We start from the raw sequence: 25,853 nt of genomic DNA on the forward strand, positions 1-25,853 counted from the left end.
TTGTCTCGACAACAGAAGAGCTCAGGGAGAAATATAGACAGGGTGTTTTAGTAGCTATCTTGTCTAAAGTTCCCAGGATTGGAGCTGCCGTGAGCTTCTTCTAAACCTGGCTGATAGACAATGGCTCAAAGCCAAACTGCCAAAAGTGACACATGCACTTCAAAGCTAACAGGAGTCAGGATGGTGCTGCTATTATGTGTGTGTATATAGGTGTGTGTGTGTGTGTGTGGGTGGATGTGTATGTATTACCTGCTGAGAGTAGTGCATTTGAAGAAATGAGGGATAAGGTTTTAGTTTTCCCACTGCAAAAAAGTTGCACCTCATTTTGCACCAGTTCAAGAGAGCGCTTTTAATACAGGAGATTTCTGACACGAACCAATGAACGGTGGACTTTAATTAATAGTGTCCCTTATACAAGATCAACCCTCTTCAACACCTGAAAAAATATTTTCCTCACAAATGGTGTGTAAATTCTTTGTACACTAAAAAAAATAAATAAATAAAAACAATTATAAAAAGTCTGTAAGGGTGTTACCACTATTACAAGCTGCAAAAGATTTAAAACATGTATTTATTTTATATTTCAGGACATGTTCTATCATGTGAGAAACAAAACAGCCCAGTGTGGTTATTCTTGCAACAAACATGGCACCAAGAAACCAGACTATTCTGAGCTTCTGTTTTTTTTTCCTCTTCAATGTCTCAGTATATAGTCACTCGCAGTACGATGCGTATGTGAAACCAACCAACCCTGAACAGTACCCTACTGTTAGTAGCTCTGCCTCCACTTTCTCTGGACATCACCAAAGAGGTTTTTAGCAAAAGTTATCTCTAAATTTGAATAGTGGATTGGTGACCACACTGTCTTGTGGTGACTAAAGGCTCAAAATGAAGGCGAAAAGCTGACAGTGAGACGGAGGAGATGGGAAGATAGAGAGCGAGGGAAAGAGAGAAAGAGATGTGTAGGTTGGGAGTAGGGGTGAGAGGCCTGCGGGGCCACAGATCCGGTGACCATATGTTGGCTATTTATTACAGCCTCCTGTGTGTGTCTGTCCTGACACCGCTCTTCTCAAAAAGACCCAGGGTAAAAGACCGAGAGGTGGTGGAGGGGAGGATGGATACAACCCCACTCAAACAGTGTTGTGTATCAGTAACACAAAGCAGAAGAGTGTGAGGAGATGGAGGAAGGAAGCAGCCCTCACCCTCCCTCCCTCTCGCCCTCCCTGCTTCTCGCTCTCATACAGTATGAGAGAAAGAAAGTTGGCCACAACAATTCCCCAAAAATCTGCAAAAGACACAGTTTAAGTTTTATCACAATATGGTTTGGAACAAAAGTGGGAATCTGTGTGATTGTTAGTATGTGCATGTGTGTGTAAGTGTGTGCATGTTTAAAGTCCTATGAGAACTCTGGAGTCATCTATGTCTGCTGTTGCTGTTCTTTCGTCTCAACTGAGTCACGGTGAGCTACTGAGGCCCGCACACGCCTGCATCCTGCCTCAACATGCCAACAGTCTCCCTCTCTCCGTCTCACACACACACGCAAAGTGCTGAGGAAATTAGTCCAAACTTTGAGTTAACTTGCTTCGCACTCAAAGTAGTTTAGCCAAAACAATGCGTCCATTATAATATCAACAACAGAAGGAAAATTCATTTTAAGTAGCAGTGAACTGAAAAAGTGACTTTTAAATGGATAACATGTATTGGACACTTCTTGGATTAAAGAGGTTACACATGAACTCGGTTCAAAGACATCGAAGATGTGGAATTTTTTTTTCCCCCATTTGGAGGAGAGGAGAAAAATGCTGCTTAATCTTAATCTTGCACAGATGCCAAATGAAAAAAAATAAAAATTAATAATATAAAGCCTGAGCATGCCAGCAAGAGCAATGCTTCAGTTTAATGAATGAAAGTAATTAATGGGGGGGGTGAAACTGTGTTGGGGAAAATATTTTTTTTTTTTAATGGAGTAGAAAAAAGGAACCCTGAGGGAAAAAGCTTTAACATCAAATTAGCTAATGCTACAGTGAGTAACAGTGTGGGTGGAAAAAAGTCGAAAGTCGAGCTTTTGAATTCACTGGTTGAATTTATTGCACTATACTAGAAGTTGCTTATGTGAGACTTGACTGTTTAATATCTTTTTTTGGGGGGTAAATCATTGTTGTGTTAATTGTTTTTTTGCTGCCTTCTTGTCCAAGTCTCTCTTGTAAAAGAGATTTTTATCCTGGTAAAATAACATTTACTAACTAACTACCTAACTATCTGGTGTTGCTGACATCAATGAATTGAGCACAATATTATTAGTATTATAATATAATACTACTCTCACTCAGTGATCCTATCGGACTCACTCAAACTCCACCGACCAAGAACTCGTTTTTAACGCTGATAAGTGTAAAGGGGAGTCACTTCACCGTCACACACTCGCCTTACTGTTGTCTCCATCTACACTCCTCCATTCCTATATTCCCTCTCTCACACACTCCCTTGTTCTCGCTCGGCCTCTCTCTCACTCACACAAGGCAAAGATCAGCGTATCAATGCAGAGGCATGTTTGCAGAGGCAGAAGCCAGAAGGGTTGATCTGAGGCCAGACTAGGACAAAGTGATAGGGGGGAAAAAAACATCATGCTCTTCCTACACCTCTTTCTCACTCTCCGTGATTTGTCCACACAAGGTCTTCAAAAAGCCTGCTTTGAAAAGCTCACAATAGATACAACTGATTTACATTCACACTATTTTTCCTCCAGGAATAAACCTATATGACTTATAGTGCTCCAACACAATGAGGCTTTGAGGAGGAGTATCTGGATGGACTTGTTTGTCCTAGAGATCTGTACAATGCAGTAAAACACCAGCCCACATTGGTTACATCAGTGCACATTGATGCTAATTAAAATTAGTTAAATTAAGGAGAATTGTTTTTATAACAAAGTGCAAATAATTACTGCTAATGAGAAAAAAAAAGATTTACGTTTGTGGACGCCGATCATTAAATTGTGCTCTTCGAACATCTTATTTCACATTTAGTCCTCATTTGCTGCAATAATATCCTCCACACATCCGAAAAGATGTTCCACTAGATGCTGGGGTGTGCTTGTAGAGAATTGTGCTCATTCAGTCACAATCCCATGTAAACGATATGTTACTTTGTGCACAGGGTCTTTGTGCACAGGGTCTACTTTGTGTCTTGTTGGAACAGGTTTAGTTCTCCTAATTCAAGTGACCAAAAAAAATGAAAAATAAATTATCGTACCACTTTCAAAGGCATCCTACACAATAATGCACCTCCAACTTTGTAGTAACAGTTTGGGGAATAACCACATATGGCTGGAAAACTCGTGTGTCCAAATACTTTTGTCCATAAACTGTACGTGTAGTTAAGTTTAAACTCATCCTGCTACTCAGAAACGCTCCAACGAAACAGAGCGGTTTAAACTGGATCTTTTTTAAGACTTGATGGAAATATGGCAACGGCAATAAGGCACATTTGTCTCAGTTTGCTGCTTGGAGAACGATTTAACAAATCGTGAGTACAAAATATGAAGCTTACCACCCATAATCGCTGCATGCTTGGCTCACATCCTGTGTTTTCGGATTGGTTTAGCGTTGAATCGCTTTCTCTCTAAAAACGAGTAGGATTTCCTTGCGTGAGATAGGTGGTCTCAATCCAGTTATTTGGCCGCACCAGGATGCATTCTCACCTGGCCAAATAAACTGCAGGAGGAAGGAAAACCTAGCAGGGTTCAGCTGAGACTGACTAAATACTGCATGAATAAAAAGCTCCTTGAATCTTTTGCGTTGAATAAAATCAGACTGAATGTTTCAAGTAAGATCACTTTATATTAGTGAGCAAGAATCATGTCATTTTAAGAAACCCTGAACTCTTTTTTGCCATGCTTTAGTTCCTGTTTCTTATATAAATTCAATACTGAAGCCAATAAGCACAATTAATTAAATCCAAATGCCAACTTTTAAACACATTTTAACTGGTTACATGTTTCGTATTTATCATGAAGGTTTGGTACTCTGAACACAGAACATTTACACACATGCCAATGTACAAGTGTGACTTTGTGCAGGAGTTAACTGATTATGTTTCTCATCTGAAACTTATTATCTTATACTGATGTCAGCCGCTTCATTCTGTGGGAAAATGCAGTCACGTTAATGCTTCCTGTCTACGTCTGGTTCAAACTGTCCACAGAGCAGAAGAGAAACAACTGTTTAAGCATACATGGCTATCTAAGTACACACACACACACACACACACACACACACACACACACACACACACACACACACACACACACACACAGGCTACTGTTTAACTCATCTAAAGCTGTTGAGATAGCATTGTCCTTCTCTCCACTCCTTTCGTTTCAAGCTGAGAGAGAATGAAGGGTGTGTCTGTGTGCTCCAACCAAAGAGCAGAGAAACTCGGCAACCATGTGCAGCTCCGTCTCCAGCAGAGAGCAGGGTTTCCACATCTCTACCATCTCTAACAGTGACACGGTGCAGTCATTGTGGAAAACCAGGCTAATCCTCTCATATTCTTTATGGTTTCATTAAGACTGCTGGCATGTTTCCTCTTTACAACCCCCATGTGAGGAAGGCATTGTTTTCCCACTGAAGCTCACTTCAACTTCTCCTTTTGCACCGCTTCGACACCAGTCAGCTGATCTAACGTTACAATATTGATGAGAGAGTAAAGTTTTCTTTGCTGAAGTCTGGTATATCAAGTCTTCTTTCCTGTGATGTACTGAAATCATTCTCATTGCTGGATTAGGAAGCTGCCACAAAGTTGAGATGGACTTTAGAAGGAACACTGACAAGTCTAATACACACAACACTGCTGTCACACCTATTAACAAATACAAATTAAAGTCTGAAGATATTGTAGACCAACCATGCACCCACTGATATACGGGTAGTCTTTTTGTCTCTGAGCATTTTAATGAGGCCACATTGTCTGGGATCTCAATGCTCCATCTCTACATTTTTGCCTACAGCCACTCAAACAGGTTCTCACTGGCTGTCAGCATGCCATGGTGCAGACGCCTCAGGGGCAGCACAGAGCCACAACATCTACACTACATCTCAACAACAGCACTGCATCTAGAGTATCATTATCTGCCTGCACCAGGACCGCAAACCATATTGCCTCATCGATCATCTATCACTCTGGCACAAAGACAGTGCAAACAAATATTTAACCTTTAAACACATCTACAAGGAGGACAAAGGTGCCTTCATGCACGTAGATGACCTTGGGTTACACCCCCTTGAGTTTGGTCAAGGGAATGCATCGGACACTAAAAAGTATTCCAAGTTTGATGGAGCCTTTAGTGCGTTTTGTCAATAAACAAAGGACCTTTTAAAGAAGAAATCAGACCCATGTCTATCAACACACACAACATTTTACTCGAAAGTGATTCAACAAGGGACTCAAGATTTTAAAAGCTCGTCATGTGAGAAAAAAACAACACATAAAGGTGCAGAGAGCTTCGAATTGTGCAAATGCCTGAGCTCATGGCCAGAAACGTTTATTAAAAAATATTAAATGCCCCGTGTCCTACAGGCAGAGCTGCGGCTGAGAATATAACACTGATTATCTTACAAAATTGTGTTTTTGATCAATTTAATTGTCGGTGTTGCAACAAAATTAAATTCATTAATATATCATTTCAATTTTTTTCCCCTCTATTTTCAATTCAATTCACAGCTGAGTATCATCTGATAACAGAAACTGAACTCACACAGACATCCATTTAGTTACTGAGCCTCTGCCTGTCAAGTTTCTGCTGCTGAGCTATGTGAAACATCAGAGCCTTCATGTTAACACCACACCCACTCACAACATAAAATCTATCTGTGGGTTGGACTATATTATTCATCCTGCTCCATCTTCATCCTCACAAGCTCTCCGAAAACGATTGCCACGGATTTTAAAATTGATGTTTTTTAGGCCTCTAAAAATGAAACCTGAAGTGAATACAATTTCATATGATGTCGTTTTATTGATTATTTAGTATATATTTGAACCTTCATTGTGCCTGTGGCACTTTACATAACTTTTGCATCAGCAGACTGCAGGATCGTTTGGTTACGGTGAGAATGTCAGTATCAGAGCTGATCCTCAGAAATGCACACGAGTTTCATTCAGAACATGAAATAACACTTTCGAACAGTGCAGCCTAAAAGAAGTGAGCGCATGCTCTCTGACTCGAGGAATGAGCACGAGCATGACAGAGCGCGTGCACAGTGCAGTCTCTCTGCGTGCAAAAGAGGGCAGCAAGCAGAGACGTAAAGGCATGAAATGAAAGAGACATGTCACTGGCCCAAATAAAAAAAATAAATACAAAATCAGGGCTGGCAATGTAACAAGGAATGGTGTAAAAAAAGATAAAATACAACAGCACTATGGAGCAAGGTTTCAGACGACATTTTGCATGCTTGCCCAGAAAGCAAAGTTCGGTAATGGCTCGTCCATGCGGTTTTTTTTTTCCCCCTGAACTTGATGATGTGCTGAGGCTATGTGAGGTTGAGGAGGCACGGCCTGAAATTGAGGGATATTTACCAGTCCTCGAATGAGGCTGTGGAGAGGGACCACCGTGCACCTCGAGCGTCAGCGCCCACGGCTCACACTGCAGGAAGACCACAGACAGGGTTTAATATACACTCACACACACTGCTTGGAAGACTTCACATGCAAACTCCTTCCTCAATTAAAGAAGCATCTATTACACAACACCTGCTTGTTTAAATGTGACAAGTGAAGAAATAGGGATACAGTACAGAGGCTCAAAAGCAAAACTAAATTTCCACCTCCTGCCACCATCTTACTGAGTGATATATGATGTGTTTTAGAGCTGAGCCTGAGTACTGTAATACTCACAAGAGCATTATACACAAGTTCCTTTGATTGATGTCTGGCACCAAGCAACAAAACAAATCCTTCAACAACCAACTTTATGATTGGTTACTAGATCTGTCATGAAACCAGAGTTCTTCCATTAAAGCCAATATGAAGTGTACGCCAAAATGATATAATTATTAAATATATCCCACTACAGCTGAACACCAAAGAGAGTTTGTTCAAAGCAAAACTTCCTACTTTTCATTAACACAAAGCTTTTAATACAATAAATAATCACAGAAATACATGAAAAAAATGTCATATAAATCAGCCCAAAACAATGAACAGTATATTGGTATCAGAGTATAGGTTTATAGCTCTATGGCAGGCCACTCAAGATATTCCACTCTAAACTCATAAAGCATATCTTCATGAAGCCCACTTTGTGCACATGGGCATTGTCATGCTACCGCATCCTATGCCTCCATCTTTGTGCTGAAAGTTTGGGGCACAAACCACATATATCTGGAAAAAAGTCAAGTGTCCCATTACTTTTTTCCCCATATAATGTATGTGTCCACCAGTTCTCCATTTAAGACTTCTTTCTTCTTGCTTTGTCTTTAAAGTCTTGTGTTCAGTTTCGGTTCCTGTCTGTGTGTTCATGCAAATGTGTGTAGAAAAGAGCCTGAGATACAGATGGGCAGAGAAGAGGAGGAGGAGGAGGACAGATTTACGGGGCCACTAACAGCTTATAGTCTTTGTGAAGGAGCTTTTGAAAAGACGGAGGAGACGGGCGGAGAGGGTGATGAAGGAAGAGAGAACTTTGAAGGAGAGAAGAAGAGAGAAGATGCGTGATGTTTCGGACCCAATTTTGATGACTGAACTGTGAAGAATAGACACTGATGTAAAAACTTGGCAGTGATTTGGATGGAAAGGAAAAATAATATGTGGGCAAAGAAGAGAAGCAGATAGATAAGGGGGATAAAAGAGGCAGAGAAGGATGAAGGGGAGGAGGGTGGCAGGGAGAGAGAGAGAGAGAGAGAGAGAGAGAGAGAGAGAGAGAGAGAGAGAGAGAGAGAGAGAGAGAGAGAGAGAGAGAGAGAGAGAGAGAGAGAGAGAGAGAGAGAGAGAGAGAGAGAGAGAGAGAGAGAGAGAGAGAGAGAGAGAGAGAGAGAGAGAGACAGGGCAGTGATTATCAGATTAGTGGCTGGTAAGACTGCCTAATTGAGACACACAGAGGTAGTTATAATGGCTGGGTGGAAGAGACATTTTAGGTTGCAGAGGACTTGAGCCATGCCAGAGTGTGTATGCACAAATCTCACACCCGGTCTCTCCATCATCTCCAGCCTTAACCAGCCTCAGCAGCTAAAAACCAGCAGCGTGTGAGGCTATGAATCAGAGGACGCTGGGTAACAAGCAAGCAAACCGTGCAGCTGTGAATAGGCCTGCCGATGGAATGACCATGATGTAATACGCAGCTGTACTCAGTACTAATTTCTGAATAATAGTGCTTATATTGTATTTACATTTACCTACAATATAAAAATAAAGGCAGGGGCATTCTTTCAACAAAATGACTGCACATCATCAGGCTTCCCACCAGTAGTGCACTATTTAATTACAATCCATCGTGGTTTAAAACAGAGCCTTAGGCGGTGGTCCGGCATCAACAGCAGCAGCGTATGCTATTTATTCTGACACTATTCATAGACAAATGGCTATGTCCATACCTGGTGCTCCTTTAATTATTTGCCCTTTATTTAAAATAATTACCTGATGCAAGCAGACAATGATCTCCATTTTCTTTCTTCCTGCACACCTTTTGAACGTACTCTTAAATTTGACATAACATCTGGATATGACAAGTTATAGCAGAGTTCTTTAATGTCCACAATTGTAGTCCAGGTGTGCTGGGAAATGAAGGAGAGCACACAGCTGCAGGTCTCTGGTCAACATTACTGCTGTATTGGACAGTCTTTTCTTTTTTCTTTTTTTTTTTTGGCAGCTCTGACCCCGTTCACATTGGGCATTAATATGCTGGGTGAGCAGGTCACTAGTGATCAGCTCTAAACACAAGTGTAAAGCGGGTCGAATGCATTGCAAACACATGCTGTGATCCAATCGCAGAAAGCCACATTCAAATGATGGTCTGAAGCGCATCACATTTATAATACGGAAAATGCATCGATGGATGCGTTGAAATACCATTCAAAAGGATGAGCTGCCCTTTTTTGTGCACTCTAAATTTCTTCACTTTTTAATTGTAATCGGAGACACAGCAATGATATTATTAGTGTCTGTGTGTAAGGTGGAAATTACTGATTGACACTGAACATTACTTTGTGTGAGTGTGTGAGAGTGAATGAGAGTGACGTGGGAGAGAGAGAGAGAGAGAGAAAGTAAAGAATGCTGCTGTGCTGTTTCTGTGCAGGATGACAGGCACGGACAAGTGCAGGAACCGACGGCTTTGAGAGCAGTTGGCTCAGCGAGATATCACCATTTCTCCACCTGCCTATATCTTCAGCCTCACACTGTGCGCTAACCCGAAACACACACGCAGGAAAAGAGAGACCGGTGGACGTACACTGAGCACTCAATGCGGATGAAAAAAGCAGATGTAGAAGCTGAAAAGTAAAAAGCCTGAATGTGTTTGTGGATGTAGGAGTGTAAAGCAGCACACCAGAGCAAAGTTGATGCATAAATCTGGATTGACTAGAAAGTCCGGTTTCCTCCTCTCTAGTGCGACTGAGCGACGTCAACAGCACCCTCCTGAACTCGCTCGCTTTTTTACTTTGTGTTAGTTCCACAGAAAGGACAATGTGAAGCAGAGAGAGGGGAGGATCATCCTTATCAAGGCAGACCGTACACACTGGCACACTTACACTTGCTCACACACATACCAAGACTTATTCAGATACCGTTTACTCAAATGTTACAGGGCCAAAATACTTGTCTTTTCTTCTCAGCTTTAAAAAAAAAACTTTTTGCTGCGCTGCCTCGGGGAAAAAAAAAAAAAAAAAAAACTGATTTGGCACTGAGAAATCACCCGTTTGTTGTTTTTTTTTTACTTCAGAATATTTTGACAGAGTAGAACACAACGCTACCAGAGCATGTTTTATTCATTTTAGGAAACATTTATGTGTACATGTATCTGTGTCCTTGACTGCACATGGTAACCTTCAACACCTAAACATCACTAAAATCAACTAGGTTAACAAACTGACTGGAACTGACAAGAAGAACACTGAAGTAAGTAGCATCAGGTCTTCCTGTTTGCGCAGTTACCACCACCACCATTGCTAAATCTGATCTGCTCGTTTTTACCACCAGGTGCGGAGGTTATAAATGCATAGGATTTATTCTCAATTTGAATTAAAACGCAAAATAATTTCATGCTTTTGTTTGTTCGTATTTTTGCCTTTGATATTTTATTTCATGTGACTTTCCGTTTCTAGTCACACACATGGCAAACAATCCGAATGAAATGAAATATGAGGAAAAATATAAAAACAGACTCGCTGGAAGATTTGATTCTATCAGCAGCCAGTGTTTGGGAGCAGAGCAGAAAAGCACTTTACCCCCTGCAGCAAGAGTCTCACTGCCAATCCCTCATTATGTTCTCTTTTAAGAACCATGAGGTTCCTCTGTGCGTTTAGCTTCCAGTTCATTCTTCCAGACATTCATCCAAACCTCAGCCAAAGGAATTTTCAAGGAAATTAAATTTCAACTGGTCAATAAATGGTAGGGCATTCGGTTTTTCGCAAGAAAATTGAAACGGACGTAAAATAAGCAACGGTAAGAGCAGCGCTGCTACTGCAGTCATGCCTGCAGATGAACAGGAATGGTGTGGAGACAAGGCCTGACTTGTAGAGATGTTCGTGGGCCTCTCTGAAATTATTTTGCCATTCACTGCTAAGGTTTCACCAAGGACGTACTCGTATGGAAATCCCACACCAGCAGGGATGGGCTTAAAGTGTTGTCAGCTCCACACGATGTTCTCATCGGTCACTAACACTATAGCTATCTAACCAGAAAAGACGGGGCTTAATAGTAAAAAAAAACTAGTAATGATGAAACTCCTGAGTGCGAAACTACGGAGATTCATTCATGGCCAGCGCAGGGTGTAGCATTTTACTAAAATGTTATTCGCATGTGGCTCACAGCAGCGTTAAATCGAGAATAGCTTCAAAATGTAAAAATAGCAACATCAAATGACAAACCACAAGACCAAAAAACCTCTCTCAAACATCTTTGGGGCAAGGGTTGGTAGCTAGCAGTAAATATATTCAGCTAGCAAGTTGCATCTTGAAGTTCATGTAAAATGCTAAATATAAACTCGTGTCAGGACGTATTTTCTTTACTTTAACATCATGCAGGCTTGACATACAGCTGATGAGGTGTGTTTTAGTTGCTGGCACAGCAGCTCTTGGCTCTGGAATTAAACATGGCTGTAAACTGACGGTCCTTGGCAACAGGTGCCAGCAACGGGCACTTTTTTCCCCCCTCCCTCAAACCAGTACATCTTTATTTGGGCCTGAATAGTGTGTACGCTGCCCAGGCTTGGCTGCGCTCGCAGTGGAGCACCGATGCAGAGGTTGTCTGGTCATATGAGCCTGCCTACGGGAAGAAGACGGGCTCAAATTCAACCTCATCTCCATGTCCATGCAAATGCACAGAAACGTTGCACGAAGAAGAGCAGCTACAAACTGACAGTAGGTCAGATGAACACAACATCATTTGGAAGGCATGCTAGTACTAGCGCACACACACATGTATATACACGGTGTGAGTTACAAAGCAGGAGTACAGATGTAGACTGTGCGCTGACAGATTGGTGCGCCACTGACAGCTGCCCTGGAAAAAAGCGTACACTGTCCACCAAACGCTACAGATGGTACGAGTGTGTGTGTATGCGCAAGTGTTTGCAGGCAGGCTTGCTCACAGACCATCTCTATCCTTCCAATACATAAAAACACTGCAGCCATTCGTAGACTGATGCTCAGTTCTCCTTAAGCAATAAATCCTAAATGAATAAGGTCACATTGATGTCAGGCTACAAGGCCTCCCAGTCAGCTCAGACACAAACAGACAGGGAGCAGGAATAGATCTCGACCTGGGAAACACAAAGCGAGCCCCTAATCCCCCCCCCCCCCCCCCACCTCCATTTCACCTACACTCTTCCGATTACTTTGTTTTGCAGACATGTTCGTACAGGAAACTCAAATGTCTGACATTCTCGAATTAAGAGAGTAGTGCCTTTTCGAGACATGGACATTAAGTGGCCATTTCTCATGATGCATCAAATAGAATGGTTGAAAACCATGTGTGCAAATGTGTTTAATATATTTTAATACTCTTGTGGTTAAGTCAAGATGAACTTGGTCCATGAATGAAATGAGACTCCTGGTTAGAAGTCACATGGGAATCCCTCCCACCTCCTCCTCTCATTTTTTCTCCTCCCTCCCTTGCCTTGCTCCCTCCTTCCCTCAGCTGTATTTATGACGGTGAGGAAGCTTCAGGCCTCAGCACTCTTCTCTGACAGTTGTCCATCTGCAACAAATGGTGCATTCACTGAAAGGCAGCAGTGACGGCTCCACTACATAAATCAGTCTTTTAGGACAGCTCAGTTTATGCGCACTAAACAACTTTCTAGTTAACAACAATATATACTCATACTTCGTGACTCTTAAAGTGAGGTCCAGTGGCCCCAGGAGATTTTTTTTTAATGGGCAATTTTACTGTGGTGGAAATCAGAACATACAATGATCCAAGATATTGCATTCAATAATATGTATTTGCAGATATTAACCGGTTTGAGGTTTAAAACAAAATAAATGATCAATATCTACTAAATAATACCGATTTGAATTTAACCTTGATAGTTTTTATACGCTGTCTGTGGGATGTTCAGGAGGGATATAATTTTTAACGCATTTATACAGCATTAAAGGCTAATATTTCCATATATCTGTACTATAAAAGAGGTCTATTTTTAGGTTTTTAATTATTAAAAAATAAAAAAAACTATTTAAGAAACCATGTAAGAGATACAGAAATGTTTTACTTTTCTAACTACAGTAATATTAACAGCTTATAAACTAATGCCTTAAATTTTATACATTTGTTTAATTCCTGGTTGTTCCTCTGTAGCAGGAGCTATCTCGAAGCTTCCTCTTTGTTTGAGCATATTCCTAAAGAAATCAACTCACTGATGCGTTATGCAGTGAACAAAATGAGTTGAATTTGAGCTGGAATTGAGCTGACATAGCTAGCCAGTAGGAAATTATTATAAATGTTGGAATTCTGTAGTATGAGCAGTTGTTTAATATATAAATTAGGCACTATACCTCAAACTTTCTTATAACATTCATATGATTTCTAATAAGGCATTCAAATAGACTGAGGATAAATACAATCTGCCTCAACTGTGTCTAATATTAAACTGTAAATCTCGATCCAACAGCATGTCCTTGGAACTAGTAACTAAAGCATTATCGTCGTGTTCATGTTGATGATACTTGTTCTACTTGTTCTCTGGTGGAAAACGGATGAAGCCATAACACAGAGATGATGTAACTTTGAAGCTAAACCTTTGCTTCTGTGCTGGTTAAAAAAAATGAATAGGGACATAAGTACTATGATCTGCAAAAGGCATGATGTCAGTGTTCACTCCTATAAAGAATAACCAGCATTAACTAGACAAATAGAGTGAAACTGAATTTATACAAACATTTACAGTGATTGATGGTGAGGAAAAAAAATAGTGTGACTGGTGACTAAGTGATTGTGAATACTACATTCCCACTCTAAATGGCATTGAGAAGCCAGGCCATTTGCTGATGCATTTTTATACTTCAGGTGCTGATTTCAGAGCTTTCAGAGAAAAAAAACAGAGATGTAATGGTCCAAGATTAGCTCTGGTTAAGTCATACTGAACTTGAGCTCACAGCTGTGTCTCTGTCATTATGTCTCTGGAAACTAAAGGACTAAAGATGCTTAGGATAATCTCTTTTTGAAGCAAGGTTAAGGCGTGGCTGCTGTGTTCGTGAGGTAAAACCCAAAAGCCTCCCTACACCTGAAAAGAAAACGATGGAGGGAGGGATCGGGTGCTCGCAGGGCTTTTCAGGGCCGTTAAGCTGACAAGCCATTACACGCCAACGTGAACAGATCCCCAATATGCCCTCAACACACAACGTGCTCCCTGAACTGCAGATCTCAGACATTCAATAGATTCAAAAAGTCTCTCAAAGAAAATAACTATGCTCACTATCCAGTCCGAAACATCCATGATAGTCTGGGAAATCCAGCTATCCCTTAAGTTTTGTAGAAAATCCATTAAAAAAAAATGGATACGTTATACTTAGTGATGCTACAGCTAAGCAAATAGCTGTATCTCCCAACATCTTATTAAAACAAACAAAGTAGTAGTTGTCAAGAATCTCCTGTAATAACACTCTGGGTATAGACTGGCTGACTGGGTGTTCTGCTTTCAAAATATTTTCTCTATTTTTTTAAACAAAAAAGCTCTTTAACAAGAAACAAGTTCTACTGTAACGGAAATCAGGCTGGGTTTCCCACACCAAACTTTTCAAGATTTTTCATGGTTTAATGTGAAAAACCCTAACCCTCCATGGTGCTTCGAGTATGGATGCCCAGACTACTTGTAGTAGTGGAGTAAGTTGTAGAGTTGGGCTGCTGGGCGTCTGTGGGTTACCTTGTCTGTTTGGGAAGCGAGACCGAGGAAAACCGCTGGAGGGGGGAGTTAATGGAGCACTGGGCAGATACGCCTCTTACAGCATGCAATAATGGAGCTCTTTGTGAAAGCAAGAAGAATACACCCTTCATCTGGACTGAGACTGAGGCTGAGGCTATCCCAATGTCTGTCTCTCTCTCGCTCCCTCACTCTCTCTCACACACACACACACACACACACATACACACACATACACACACATACACACACATACACACACATACACACACATACACACACATACACACACATACACACACATACACACACACACACACACACATGATTTGTGGCCTGCAAGACCTTTTATTCTCGCTACTGAAGAAGACAGCCACTTGGGATAAGATGTAAAAGTACACATTCAGCAACTAGATGGCACTGTACTTAGCCAACACCTGTTCTTTTAGCGCCAGAATGACTGCTGTTATTCCGTATCTGTAGTTCCAGATGAGTCATTGTACACACATCTACTTCTAATTCTCACTTTCCCACTCGTTCACTCGCGTCACACCATTTTGGCTCCTGTTCTGATGTTATATGACCTAAACTCCAAAGTGAGGATGAAGGCCAAAGTACAAGGCCATAACATCAGCCAACTGTTGCACTGAAAACTGTCAGCCACCTACCTTCCAGGACCTTCCCCCTATAAACAAATCACATGACTAGCCATGAGCCAATGAGAGGCTGGACATCCAGCTGTTTGCTATCGCAGTCTGCTTTGACTGACAGGCAGACCAGCCCTCGCAGTCTGGGTTATCCATCAAACTCTGGGGTATGAGGGCATGCTGAAACTTCTCGGTTACACTGAAGCGACTCTGCGGCATCACATCACGTACGCTGCTCTCCCCTCCTTTCCACTGGCTGAAATAAGAGTCACATTGTTTTTTCCTTGCCACTCCACAGTCACTGTGCTAGTCTCCCTCTCTCTCTCTCTCTCTCTCTCTCTCGCTCTCTCGCTCTCTCGCTCTCTCTGTACATAGGCCTCTGCCTGAGGACATGCTCTTACAAGGGGGTAATTCATCTGAAATAGGGGGTTGGAAGCTGTGAAACATCAGAGAGCATTTTCAAAAGCCCTGGTTATCTATTTATTTTTTTACATGATGAGATGCACTGCCCAAGGTTTGAACAGGATGCCCTAAACGAGTAGATGACTTCCTTAAGAAAGTGCCAAATTGCAATATGGCATCATTGACAAAAGCTGTTTCTACATATCACCAATTTCGCCATCCCCAAATTTCCAAACCACGGTGAAGTTTGCAAAGTGAACGAGCATCATTTAAAATCCTCACACAGCGAAGTGTCTTGCAGTTGGTCCTCAATAAATACTGAAGCACACAGAGACAGCTCAAAAGACAGCAATGTCTGTTTATGTGAGACACAACTAATACCAAGATAAAATTGTATATAGGATAAGAACGTCGAATAAAAAACATCCGTATCCATGCCGTTCAGCATCGCAGCAGTCACGGGTTCGGGTCATGACAAACCAGTCCCTTTTGTAATCCCAGGACAATCTGTGGAGGCGTTAGGGCAGTAGCATTTCGACTGTAGGACTGTAAAGGCCTCATTTCCATCTGTATGGGCGCCCTCAATGTTTTGCCAACAGGGTGATAGAGAGTTTCATCAGATGTTAGCCAGCACCAGCCTGGGTACAGATTGGTGGGTGGGTTACAACTCTCAAAACAGAGAGGCCTTAAGAGAATGAAAACAGTTAATGCAGGAATGGAGATGCAGGATAGGAACATATATCAATCCTTGACTTTCGTGGCTGAAACTTTCTTTGTCTGGTGAAGACTGGAGCAAACTTCTCACAGGCTAGACATTCTGCATTCATTCTCAGTCTGCAATTCTCTTAATGAAGTGGTAATTGTGAAATCCTAAAACAACAGCCAGTATCCACCATTTCCTGTTCTGCAAACATCTTAAAGACTTGTAGTCTTGTAGAAAATGCTATTTCCTTATTAAGGGATCAAATGAGTTGGGGAAACCACAAACTTACCAACTGACATGGATGTTTGTACGGTTAGACTAATTACACAGTCCTGAGATCAACATAAAACATGTCTAGGATCTTGGTCATCAACTAGTACCGCAATATATCCCAAAGGCTTTTTTCTGTTTGCCTTCTGGTGACTGGTGCCAGCCAATGAGATGCTAAATGTCCTTTCTAAAAAAGATACAAGAGAAGCAGGCAGATTTCGCAAGGCTAAAGTAGAAATATACTTAACATTTGCTTGTTAACACAGATCTGACAAGAAGAAAACTTGTAAAAGGATGGAGCCATATTGTCCCCACCCAAAAATGCAACTCGAAGCACACAATGAAACTGTGAGCCAATCTTTTGGATTGATTTCAATTTGTTACATGAGGCCATAAGCTTAGATCACTTCTATTACCCTCTGGTCTCTTATTTTATTAATTTACTTCCTTCATAGAAATCAAAAAGGCAATCTATGGTTAGAAAATTAATCTGAGGGCTCTTAAATCATTCAGAAATTTCAGTTACAAGAGCCAACTATTTGTCTTATTTGTACCAACAGTGGCCAGTAAGGGTTGCATGTACATCAATTGCTACAGAGCATGGATGAATAAAGGCAATACAAAAGAAAGTCAATGTGTCTTTAATATCTACTGGCGAATGTGGGAAAAAATTCTTCAAAAGAACCCTTGACCCAGCTTCTGACTTATGAGCCTATCAACAGCCTACTTATCTTGTTCCCTTTTTTCCTGAACTTTATGACCACCTTTGCTCTACTTTTTTTTAACCCCCTGATACTTGGTACCAAAGTTCACAATTCGAAAGCTAACTGAGTGGTTAATGATAACACTCCTTTAAAAGAAATGGTTTGCTTGATGCTGAGGTCACAGGGCAAAGTGTGATGGAGAAAAGCAAGGTGACCAAACAACTTCCTGATGACTAATCCTCAGCTGAAACTGTTTTGAGAAACGATGGTTACAACTCATCCCTTTTGTAATGTAGACAGCAGGCACAGACAAGTCGGACTTTATTGTGTGAAATCTCTTACCCACAACACCATAAAAAAATATTCCATGCACTCCAGAGCTGATAAAACAAGATTGCAAGGGTGGAATTAGATTACTTGCATTGTGAGACAAATTGAGTGCAAGTGAGCAAATATGTGAAAGGTAGGGCACAGGGGGCTGGGCTTGAACAAGACAGTGTTGTTCAGGTAGACCTCTTTTGATAAGTGTGAAATACTGATATGGAATAGGTGTTAAAGGTGGGCAGGGCTTGTGGTCGTTCTTTATGCGGTCAGATCCTGCTCTAGAGGCCAGGTTTCAAGCGGGAGAAAGAGTCCAAATTACGATCTTTTGTGTCTCCTTCCTTAGAGGCGTGGCAGCAAAGCTTTGCCCATTGACTCCTTGTTTCTCAAGGGAGGCTGACAGTGTACCATTAACTCTAGGCTAATGGATCAGGCACATCTTTACGTTTTACCTGCCCCCACATAACCACAACCCAAATTTAGGCCTAGATACACAACCTTGAAATAGCCCAGTCCCAACCCCGATGTCCTCAACAGTTTGGGTTGCATCACTGCACAGCATTTATTTTGGAAACACTGCTGGCTGCATCTGTGTCCACCATCTTTCTAATGCTTATGTACCAACACATGGGTGGGTGGGTTTCTCAGACTTATGTCAAATTGCTTAACCCAACACTATGGGGGTTTTGTTTTTCATTTGCTCTGCAATGGCATGACATGAACACATTAACTGAAGCTCTGAATATTCATCTAGACAAAGCTGTTGCTGTAGTCAGTGATGCAAGTAGTTCTTGGGTGTGGTGTTCAGATAACAGTCATTCCCGGCCCATAGTTCAGCCACTGCTTTATATTTGCAAGCTTAGGAGGACACGTATCTAAGGAAGACGCTAAACTGGAAATCTTTGTGCCTATTATGTTACAATGAACAAGATGGTGAAAGTTTGTTCAGTTGTAAAATACCAGCATAAACAAAAAAAAACAAAAAACAAAAAAAAAGTAGGAACAAAGATTTTTTTCTTTAAAAAAAAATAAAAATGCTGATAAAGATTAAATATGACCAATGGCAATTTCTCAGAATGGCTTGCTTGGGGATCATTTTTGAAAAGCAAAGACAGCATTTTTATTGACAGTTCCTCATCCTCTCATTTAGCAAGACTTTTCTAAATAGCAGCAAAAAAAAAAAAAAAAAAAAAAAAAAAAAAAAGGTGAGGGAAGTTTCAGTGTGTCAAATTCCTCAAACCCCCTCCCCACCAGCAAGCCCCAATCCTATTAATTCTTCAGGCCTGAGCCTCCACCTCTATTTCAGGTACTGTTCATGGACCCCACCCTTAACTAACCTCCCCCATAGATGTACCACTGGTTACGGGGGTGACTGCTCTCAGGTAGAAACCATGTAAACTTTTTTTACAAACCAAAGGAGAAGCAAAAGTAGGGGCATGCACTTCTGTCTCCGTGGAGACAAGGTGTGTCCCGTGTTTGCAGAACAAACAATGGTACCTTTTCAGCCCAGTGTGAGTGGGGAAGCAGGACATTGTGTATGTGGGTGTGCATAGAGCACCTACAGCACTAAAAAGGTAGCAAAAAAACAAGGTTGTGAGACAGTGGGGTTACCACAAGACAGCACTGCCAAAAGCCCACTCTTATAATTATGTGTTTTGCAACAGAATATAAACACTAAGATGTTTCAACAAACACTTGTGCTAAATTTGGGAAGAAAATAACTCCAGCCCAATCTTCTCAAGATACCTTCAGCATCATCTCAACATCTCTTCCCAGCATGCACTCTGGTTCTCAGGTAGGGTGTCATTAGGGGATTTGTACTGTTTGGACAATGGCACTCAGCAGTTTTCCTGCCCGTCTTTAAAAGTGACCGACGTCGGGACCATGCCGTACCACCCATCGAGTAACTTTAGGCATATAAAGCCTTGCTCGACTGTAAAAGTAGTGAGGATTTCAACAACAAGTCTGTCGATTCAATACAAATCTAAATCTGTCTTCTCTAGTATGACTATATAACTTTGATTGAGGACAACAACCTGGCTGTAAAATAGATCTGGGAAGTTTAGCTGTATAACATTTGCATTTTCTGTCTCGCAAAACAAAACTGGTTGGGCGATACTGTTGCTGCCATTTTTCCCTTCCTTTCTGCAGCCTCTGTCAGTCTCTCTTTCTCTTTCTCTTTTCCTCACTCCTTCCCACCCTCTTTCTCCCTCCCTCCCTTCACCGTACTCTCGGTTCCACCGAGCAACAAGTGCTGCCTGGGAGTACCACCCCTCCCCCTTGCTCCAACCTCCAGAAGCTATCGCAAATCCTCAGCCTGCGCACAACTGCCAGCTGATAAAACTGTTTAGTCAGCAAGAAAGCCAGGCAGGGAGGGAGAGCTAGAGGCTCAAGAGAAGACAGACAGTGTGAGGGAGAGTTTCTAAAAGAGAATGCAGAGACAGACAGCAAGAGGCCGTCCTTAATACACTCTCCATTTAGCGCCGTCTTTTTCTCCCATCAGTCTCACCACTATTTAGCCTTAAATAATAAAAATAAAAACAAGAGAGGAAAAAAATAGCTGGAATATAAGTCATGCGCAAAAAAAGGACACGGGTGAATGATCAAGGGCCGGCTGCTTTAACACTATTGTTCTTCCACTTCCTCCATCACTTCCCTGTCCACCTCAGTTAAGAGGCAGTTTCACTTCCTGACGACCCTCTTCTCCTGCATTTTTCTTCTTAGCTTGTTTCTCTCCTATCTTTTGTCCTTTCCTTCTCTGCTCTCTCCTCATGCTGGCATTCTTTCACATCAGTGACAGCCCTTGAGTTAGACTTTGGACCCACAGTAAATACCTACTCTATTTGCCTGTTCAAGCTGAAGGGGGTTGTTAGGAGAAGGTGATAGAAGCACGACGTGCTAGAAGAGGAGGAGGAGAAGGAGGAGGTGAGGCCTTACTGACACGTAGGCTTTTGTGACCAAGTCGTCAAAAACTAAGCTGATGAGCCATCAACATGAGCACATCAGTCCGGTCTGCTGACTGCTCAATGACAGATGATTAGGTCACAAACAAAATGAAATTTTTTATTTTTTTTTGCATACACGTCCTTAAAACCAGATGCTTTGCACATCAATTTACGGAGTGTTTAATTAGAAAAGAGAAAAAAAATTAATCAAAAACACAATGAGAAGTATATAAAATAATGATGTGGGATCAAACTAGCAACTGTGGCGGAAACGACGTGTTCAAACAGACCACAGTTTCGACAATTAAATGAGTTTGGGAGAAATATCATCATAGTGAAACTCTTGTGCTTACACAACTAGATTAATATCGATAAGAGATGTTCAGAATGTTCACACATGATGTGGTCTAATTTCTTATATTAATACTGTAGGCCACAAGTAGGTATCAGGGACAGAAAAAAATCTAGCCATTGACATAATATCTGCAACCCGCACTATTCCTCTGAGGACCTCCAAAGTGGCCTGGCCACAAACAATGCTGCTGCACATTTTAATTCAAAACTGTTCTAGTGACACATCCCACTAACTTTGTTTTATCCTCATTCACATTTGTTAACCAACTGTTAATCCTCTGAGAATCTAGGTTGCCAATTGTATATGGTGTTAAGCATTAATTTTGCAATGAGATTGACGATCAACAGGATACGTGAGATGAACAGAGTTCGATTAGTACGTTCATTCAGCGAGCAATTCATCACCACTTCGACTCCGGCTTGGCTACTAACAGTTTGCCTACAAGACCTCAAATTTAAAGCAAGACTTTGAAACATAAATTCACTAAATCAACCGTAACTGTATTTTCCATATTGTTAGGGTTTACCAGAAAGATATCCACTGCCCTACGTTTCCTTTATCCACTTCCAATGAAAAAATTGAAATTCCATCCAATGTACTCCCACTGCACACACAAATTCAGGCCCTGCATCCGCTCTACACTGTCAGTGAGAAGGAATATAATCTTATCTAAAAAAGGCAAGATAAATATAGCCTGAGAGCTCAAGGGCCAGCTCATCAATACCCCTGGGGGTTACACAGGACCTTCTGCATCAGACGGGACATGCCGTAACCCTGAACAGGAGAGATATACACGATCTGAAACTTTTCGATTTGTTTCTAAGTTTTGTTCAGAAGATCAATTTAATCTCGTTTCCTTTTTCAAAATAAAAGAATCAGACTGACAAATCACTCTCGGCTAGGCGTTTAAACGGAATGTTTTCAGATGCAAAAATAAAAAAACATGAATAACAAAGCAAACAGCCCATGTAAATCCTGTGCTGTATGTAATAAGCAGATGCAAAGTGACACCCAACAATTGTTTGGCTACATAAAAAAGGGGGTTGGGTTAAGTAGCCTGGGTGTCTGGGGATTGGACTTTAAATGAATTAGGAATTGCTAATGCCAGTACCCTTGGTAATTCTGAATCCCTACAGGGGAGATGTGTACTTAATTATGTAGTCTAAGCCAGGGATCTTTTAGACATCAATTTAAAATGTTTGCTTTTTAAAACATTGACTAAAGAAATGCAATTTTTTCTTTTAGATATTAAATTGGTAACTGTAGCTGTAACTCGGCTTAAATGTTTTTCCTTGCGGTTTTGTTAACGAAGACGCGTCGTTTTGGCATCACCTGTGCGTCCAGAATCCAACAATAAATATTTACAAGTTCATTCCGGTCTTTTCCCAAATTTTGTATTTAAGGATGCATAAGGAGGATTTCAAGTTGAACTCTCACTCAGCTCCAGCGGTATTGTTCGCCTCAGCAGAATCCTGCGATTTGTATATTTTGTCAACAGACCACACAATGGAGCAGGCCACATCCAGCCTAGGCCTGCACACCCGACTACAGCTTTTAATCATAAAAACAGAGTCCCATGCTGCAACGCAAAAAAAAAAACAAACAAAAAAAAAAAAAAAAACACTATTCTATGGGATGAAAACAGCTGAAGTTTAACAACAACAAAAGCTGCGATCAACCCTACTATTCTACTGACACAGGAGGCTACTGGAATCACAAACATCTTCAATCAAAAGGGATGTTACTTTCCAGCAAGGCTAGATCTGGAATGCTGGTTTAGATTTGTTCTACCTATTGTTTCCCCACCCAAAGTTCATATTCTGTAACTCAGGAACTACACCCCGGTCTCTGACTCTTGTCACTTCAGTTCACATTTGCATGTCCTCACTTGATCGCTGCTGCAGGGCCTTACATGAACATGTTAAAGAGACTAATTTCAAAAAAAGTCTATTATGAAACATCTTCCTTATCCCCCTTTTTCCAGAAGTGCCTGATAGATCACCAGCCCAACACACCTGACAAAACTCATCAGTGCAGTTAAAAAAAAAAAAAAAAGGGTGTGTAGCAACAGCGAATTCACAAGCAGGATTAGAAAAAAAATACACGTTAGATCTTTCTTGTCACTCTTTCAATGATACCGGTTTAACGGAAGACGTTAAGAGCGAGTATCTTTTTCATTTGTTATCAATTAAGAATTGACTAAATTAATCCTACAGAGAGAGCGATAGTGAGCGAGAGAGAGAGAGAGAGCGAGAGAGAGAGAGAGCGAAAAAGTGTGGAGTACAAGGAGGGTCAAACCTGTTACACAATTTAAGACATTTTAAGATTATTTTACATACATAAGGAGTCAAACTGAACATTGGGAAATGTCTTACTTGGTCCAGTTTGTATATGTAAGTGATGAAACAGCAAAAAATAACCAGTGACATAATTTCAGTTTGTTTCCAAAGCTGAAAGTAGCTCCAGTTGGGTTCAAGTGCAGTGAGAACACGATTACACTCTTCGCAAGACGCGGACCAAACACGTCAAGTAGTTTGAGCTGTGAAGGATTTTTTTTTTTTTTGTAGAAGTGACCTAAGAAATGTGACGTGTTCAGCATCATTTGACTGTTCTGGAATTTTTATATTATCTATTAATTTATTTAATTGACATTTGTTTTTAGCGCTCGAACGATTTAGTGCTTCATCCCTATTTCTGAGGAACGTGCTTTCCAAATGCGCTTCCTCGCTCTCATACAAGGTTTTTGTGCTTTTTGGATTACATGACATGCATTAGGAAACCAAATAATCTCATTTGTTTTTGATTCAGACTCAGGTCTGGTGATGCTGACATACACTCCAACACACACACACACACACACACACACACACACACACACACACACACTTTAACCTCATGGAGCCTCTAGGAATGAGCTGATCTGTTGAGTCAGGTGTGTCGGACCAGGGAAAACATTACAGCGTAGCATGCAGTGAGACTAGATGAGCAAAAGTTGGGAAGAAAACACAGAAAGGGCTCATGGTGTGCTCACTGTATGCCTAATGTGGACGCACTTCTGCTAAAGGCCTGCTCTCTCATGCAGTGTTGAATTTCGTAATGGAATGTGAACTGCTCATCCGGATCTGTCCTCCTCCTCCTCCTCCTCCATCTCCTCCTCCTTCCAGAGTGGCCAACTAAACGACCGGTTCCGCCAGTAAACCTTCCAACATCGCCATCAGCAGCAGCGCTTTGACGCGCAGCCGCAGTTCCGATCCGCAGTCTCACACACACACACACATACACACACGCACCGACGCATCCAGAAAATTAAGCCCAGGCGATGCCGTTTCCCCAGAGACCGCAGGCCACGTCCCGAACCATGCACTACACAACCGGAGAGCGCCCTACCTAGTGAGGACGTGCTCTTGGGTGCTTGGGTGCGATTTAGAACATAGCTCCATCCATTCCTTCATAGTAACACTAACTTTTTAAGTAAGCTATAAACAAAAACCTGCGACATTGTAACAAAATTAGAAATAAGCAAACATTTATTTTAAATGATCAGGACAGAAAGATCATTCAAAATTAGCAGACCTTTAGTCCTGATTTTTTTTTTTTTTTTTTTTTTTTTAGCAAAACACACACACACACACACACACACACACACACACACACGCACAAACTAAAACACCAGTCATGTTTAATCAACGATGGATGAACATTTCTAAACATCGACCCCATTGAAGAAGGAAAAAAAAAAAAAACTTGAATGAGATTTAAACCGAATTCTTATAATTATTCGAATAAAAGTGTCGGGTGGAAGTGCGAAGTCGCTCAACACAGAGATACTGATGCTCCACTAGCGGCCAGACATCACTATTTGAGCTCTACATCAATTGAAACATTGAAGCGAACGCACGCTTTTAATCCGGTTTCAATCCGGTGCAAATAAATAACTTTTGTGTGTAAACGCGTGTCGGTGTATCAAAGTGTAGTGATGGAGGGGGGAGGAGGAGGAGGAGGGGGGGGGGGTGACACAGGTCTGCGGATGAGCATCAGGTCCTCGGAGCAAACGAGGAAGCCATGAGAGAGAGAGAGAGAGAGAGAGAGAGAGAGAGAGAGAGAGAGAGAGAGAGACTCGTGGGAAAGTTTTTTAACTTTTTTTCCCAACTCCGTATTCTTAAAAGGAAAAACATCAAACACAAGAAAGTAGCAGAAGATTAAGATGATCGGCGCGATCAAAGAGAAAAAAAGAAAAAGAAGTTCTGTAACTTACGCTTGACTTTGTTGGGGTTTGGCTGCTTTCGCCGAGACATGATGATGAGGATGAGTGAGAGAGTGATGATGGGTTAAGAGAGAATCAGATAGAGAAAAGAGGGAAGGAAGGGGAAGGGAAGAGAGAAAGAGAGAGAGAGAGAGAGAGAGAGAGGGAGGGGGGGTAAAAGAAGCAAAGCTGTTCCGGAGAGGAATCAAAATGGCGTTTCCCGAGGATGTACAAAAAAGTTCGCAAAGTCCGTATTTTCTGTCCGGGTCTTCTCCTGAATCCCCCCGACACGTGGAGAGTGAGATGTGTCGGTGTGGGAGGAGAGGAAACCGCACTTTGGATCGTTTTGGTTTTTCTCCCCCCCTGCTCCTCTCCTCACGTCTCGTCTCTTCACTTCACTTCACTTCTCTCTTGGTGCGTCCTCTTCAGCTCTCTCTCTCTCTCTTCTCTCGCTCGGTGTCTCTCTCTCATCACGTGTTGCGCTCCTGTCGGAGTCTCCAAGGGGATCGAGGCTGATTCAAGCATCTCATCTCATCTCATCTCATCTCTCCAAGAAAAGGAAACTCAAGTTGCTCAAACATTAAAAAAAAAAGCAAACCACCTGTGGCATCCTATCTACCACCATGCATCACGTCCTTTTTTTTAATATATGCATACACACCCAATTACTGGATCACTATGGCAAATGAAGAGAGTC

At 41.5% G+C, this 25,853-nt stretch overlaps 1 protein-coding gene across 2 annotated transcripts in view; it reads right to left on the reverse strand.

The window, feature by feature from the left end:
* rreb1a (ras responsive element binding protein 1a) overlaps nt 1-25,853 on the reverse strand; it is a 48,544-nt gene extending 22,691 nt beyond the window's left edge. Inside the window, exons 1-2 of one of the 2 annotated variants that reach the window (XM_083543742.1) lie at nt 25,169-25,853; nt 6,577-6,643 (exon numbers count right to left, since the gene is read on the reverse strand). Coding sequence is in view for 1 of the 2 variants with exons in the window: in XM_083543741.1 (XP_083399867.1) it covers nt 25,169-25,208 (40 nt within the window). In the remaining variant the exon portion in view is untranslated. The remainder of the gene's footprint in view (nt 1-6,576; nt 6,644-25,168) is intronic. The other variant, XM_083543741.1, reaches the window with a different exon arrangement.

The sequence above is a fragment of the Silurus aristotelis genome, assembly GCF_946808225.1.
Source record: "Silurus aristotelis genome assembly, chromosome: 1".
In the NCBI taxonomy this organism is placed as follows: Eukaryota; Metazoa; Chordata; class Actinopteri; order Siluriformes; family Siluridae; genus Silurus; species Silurus aristotelis.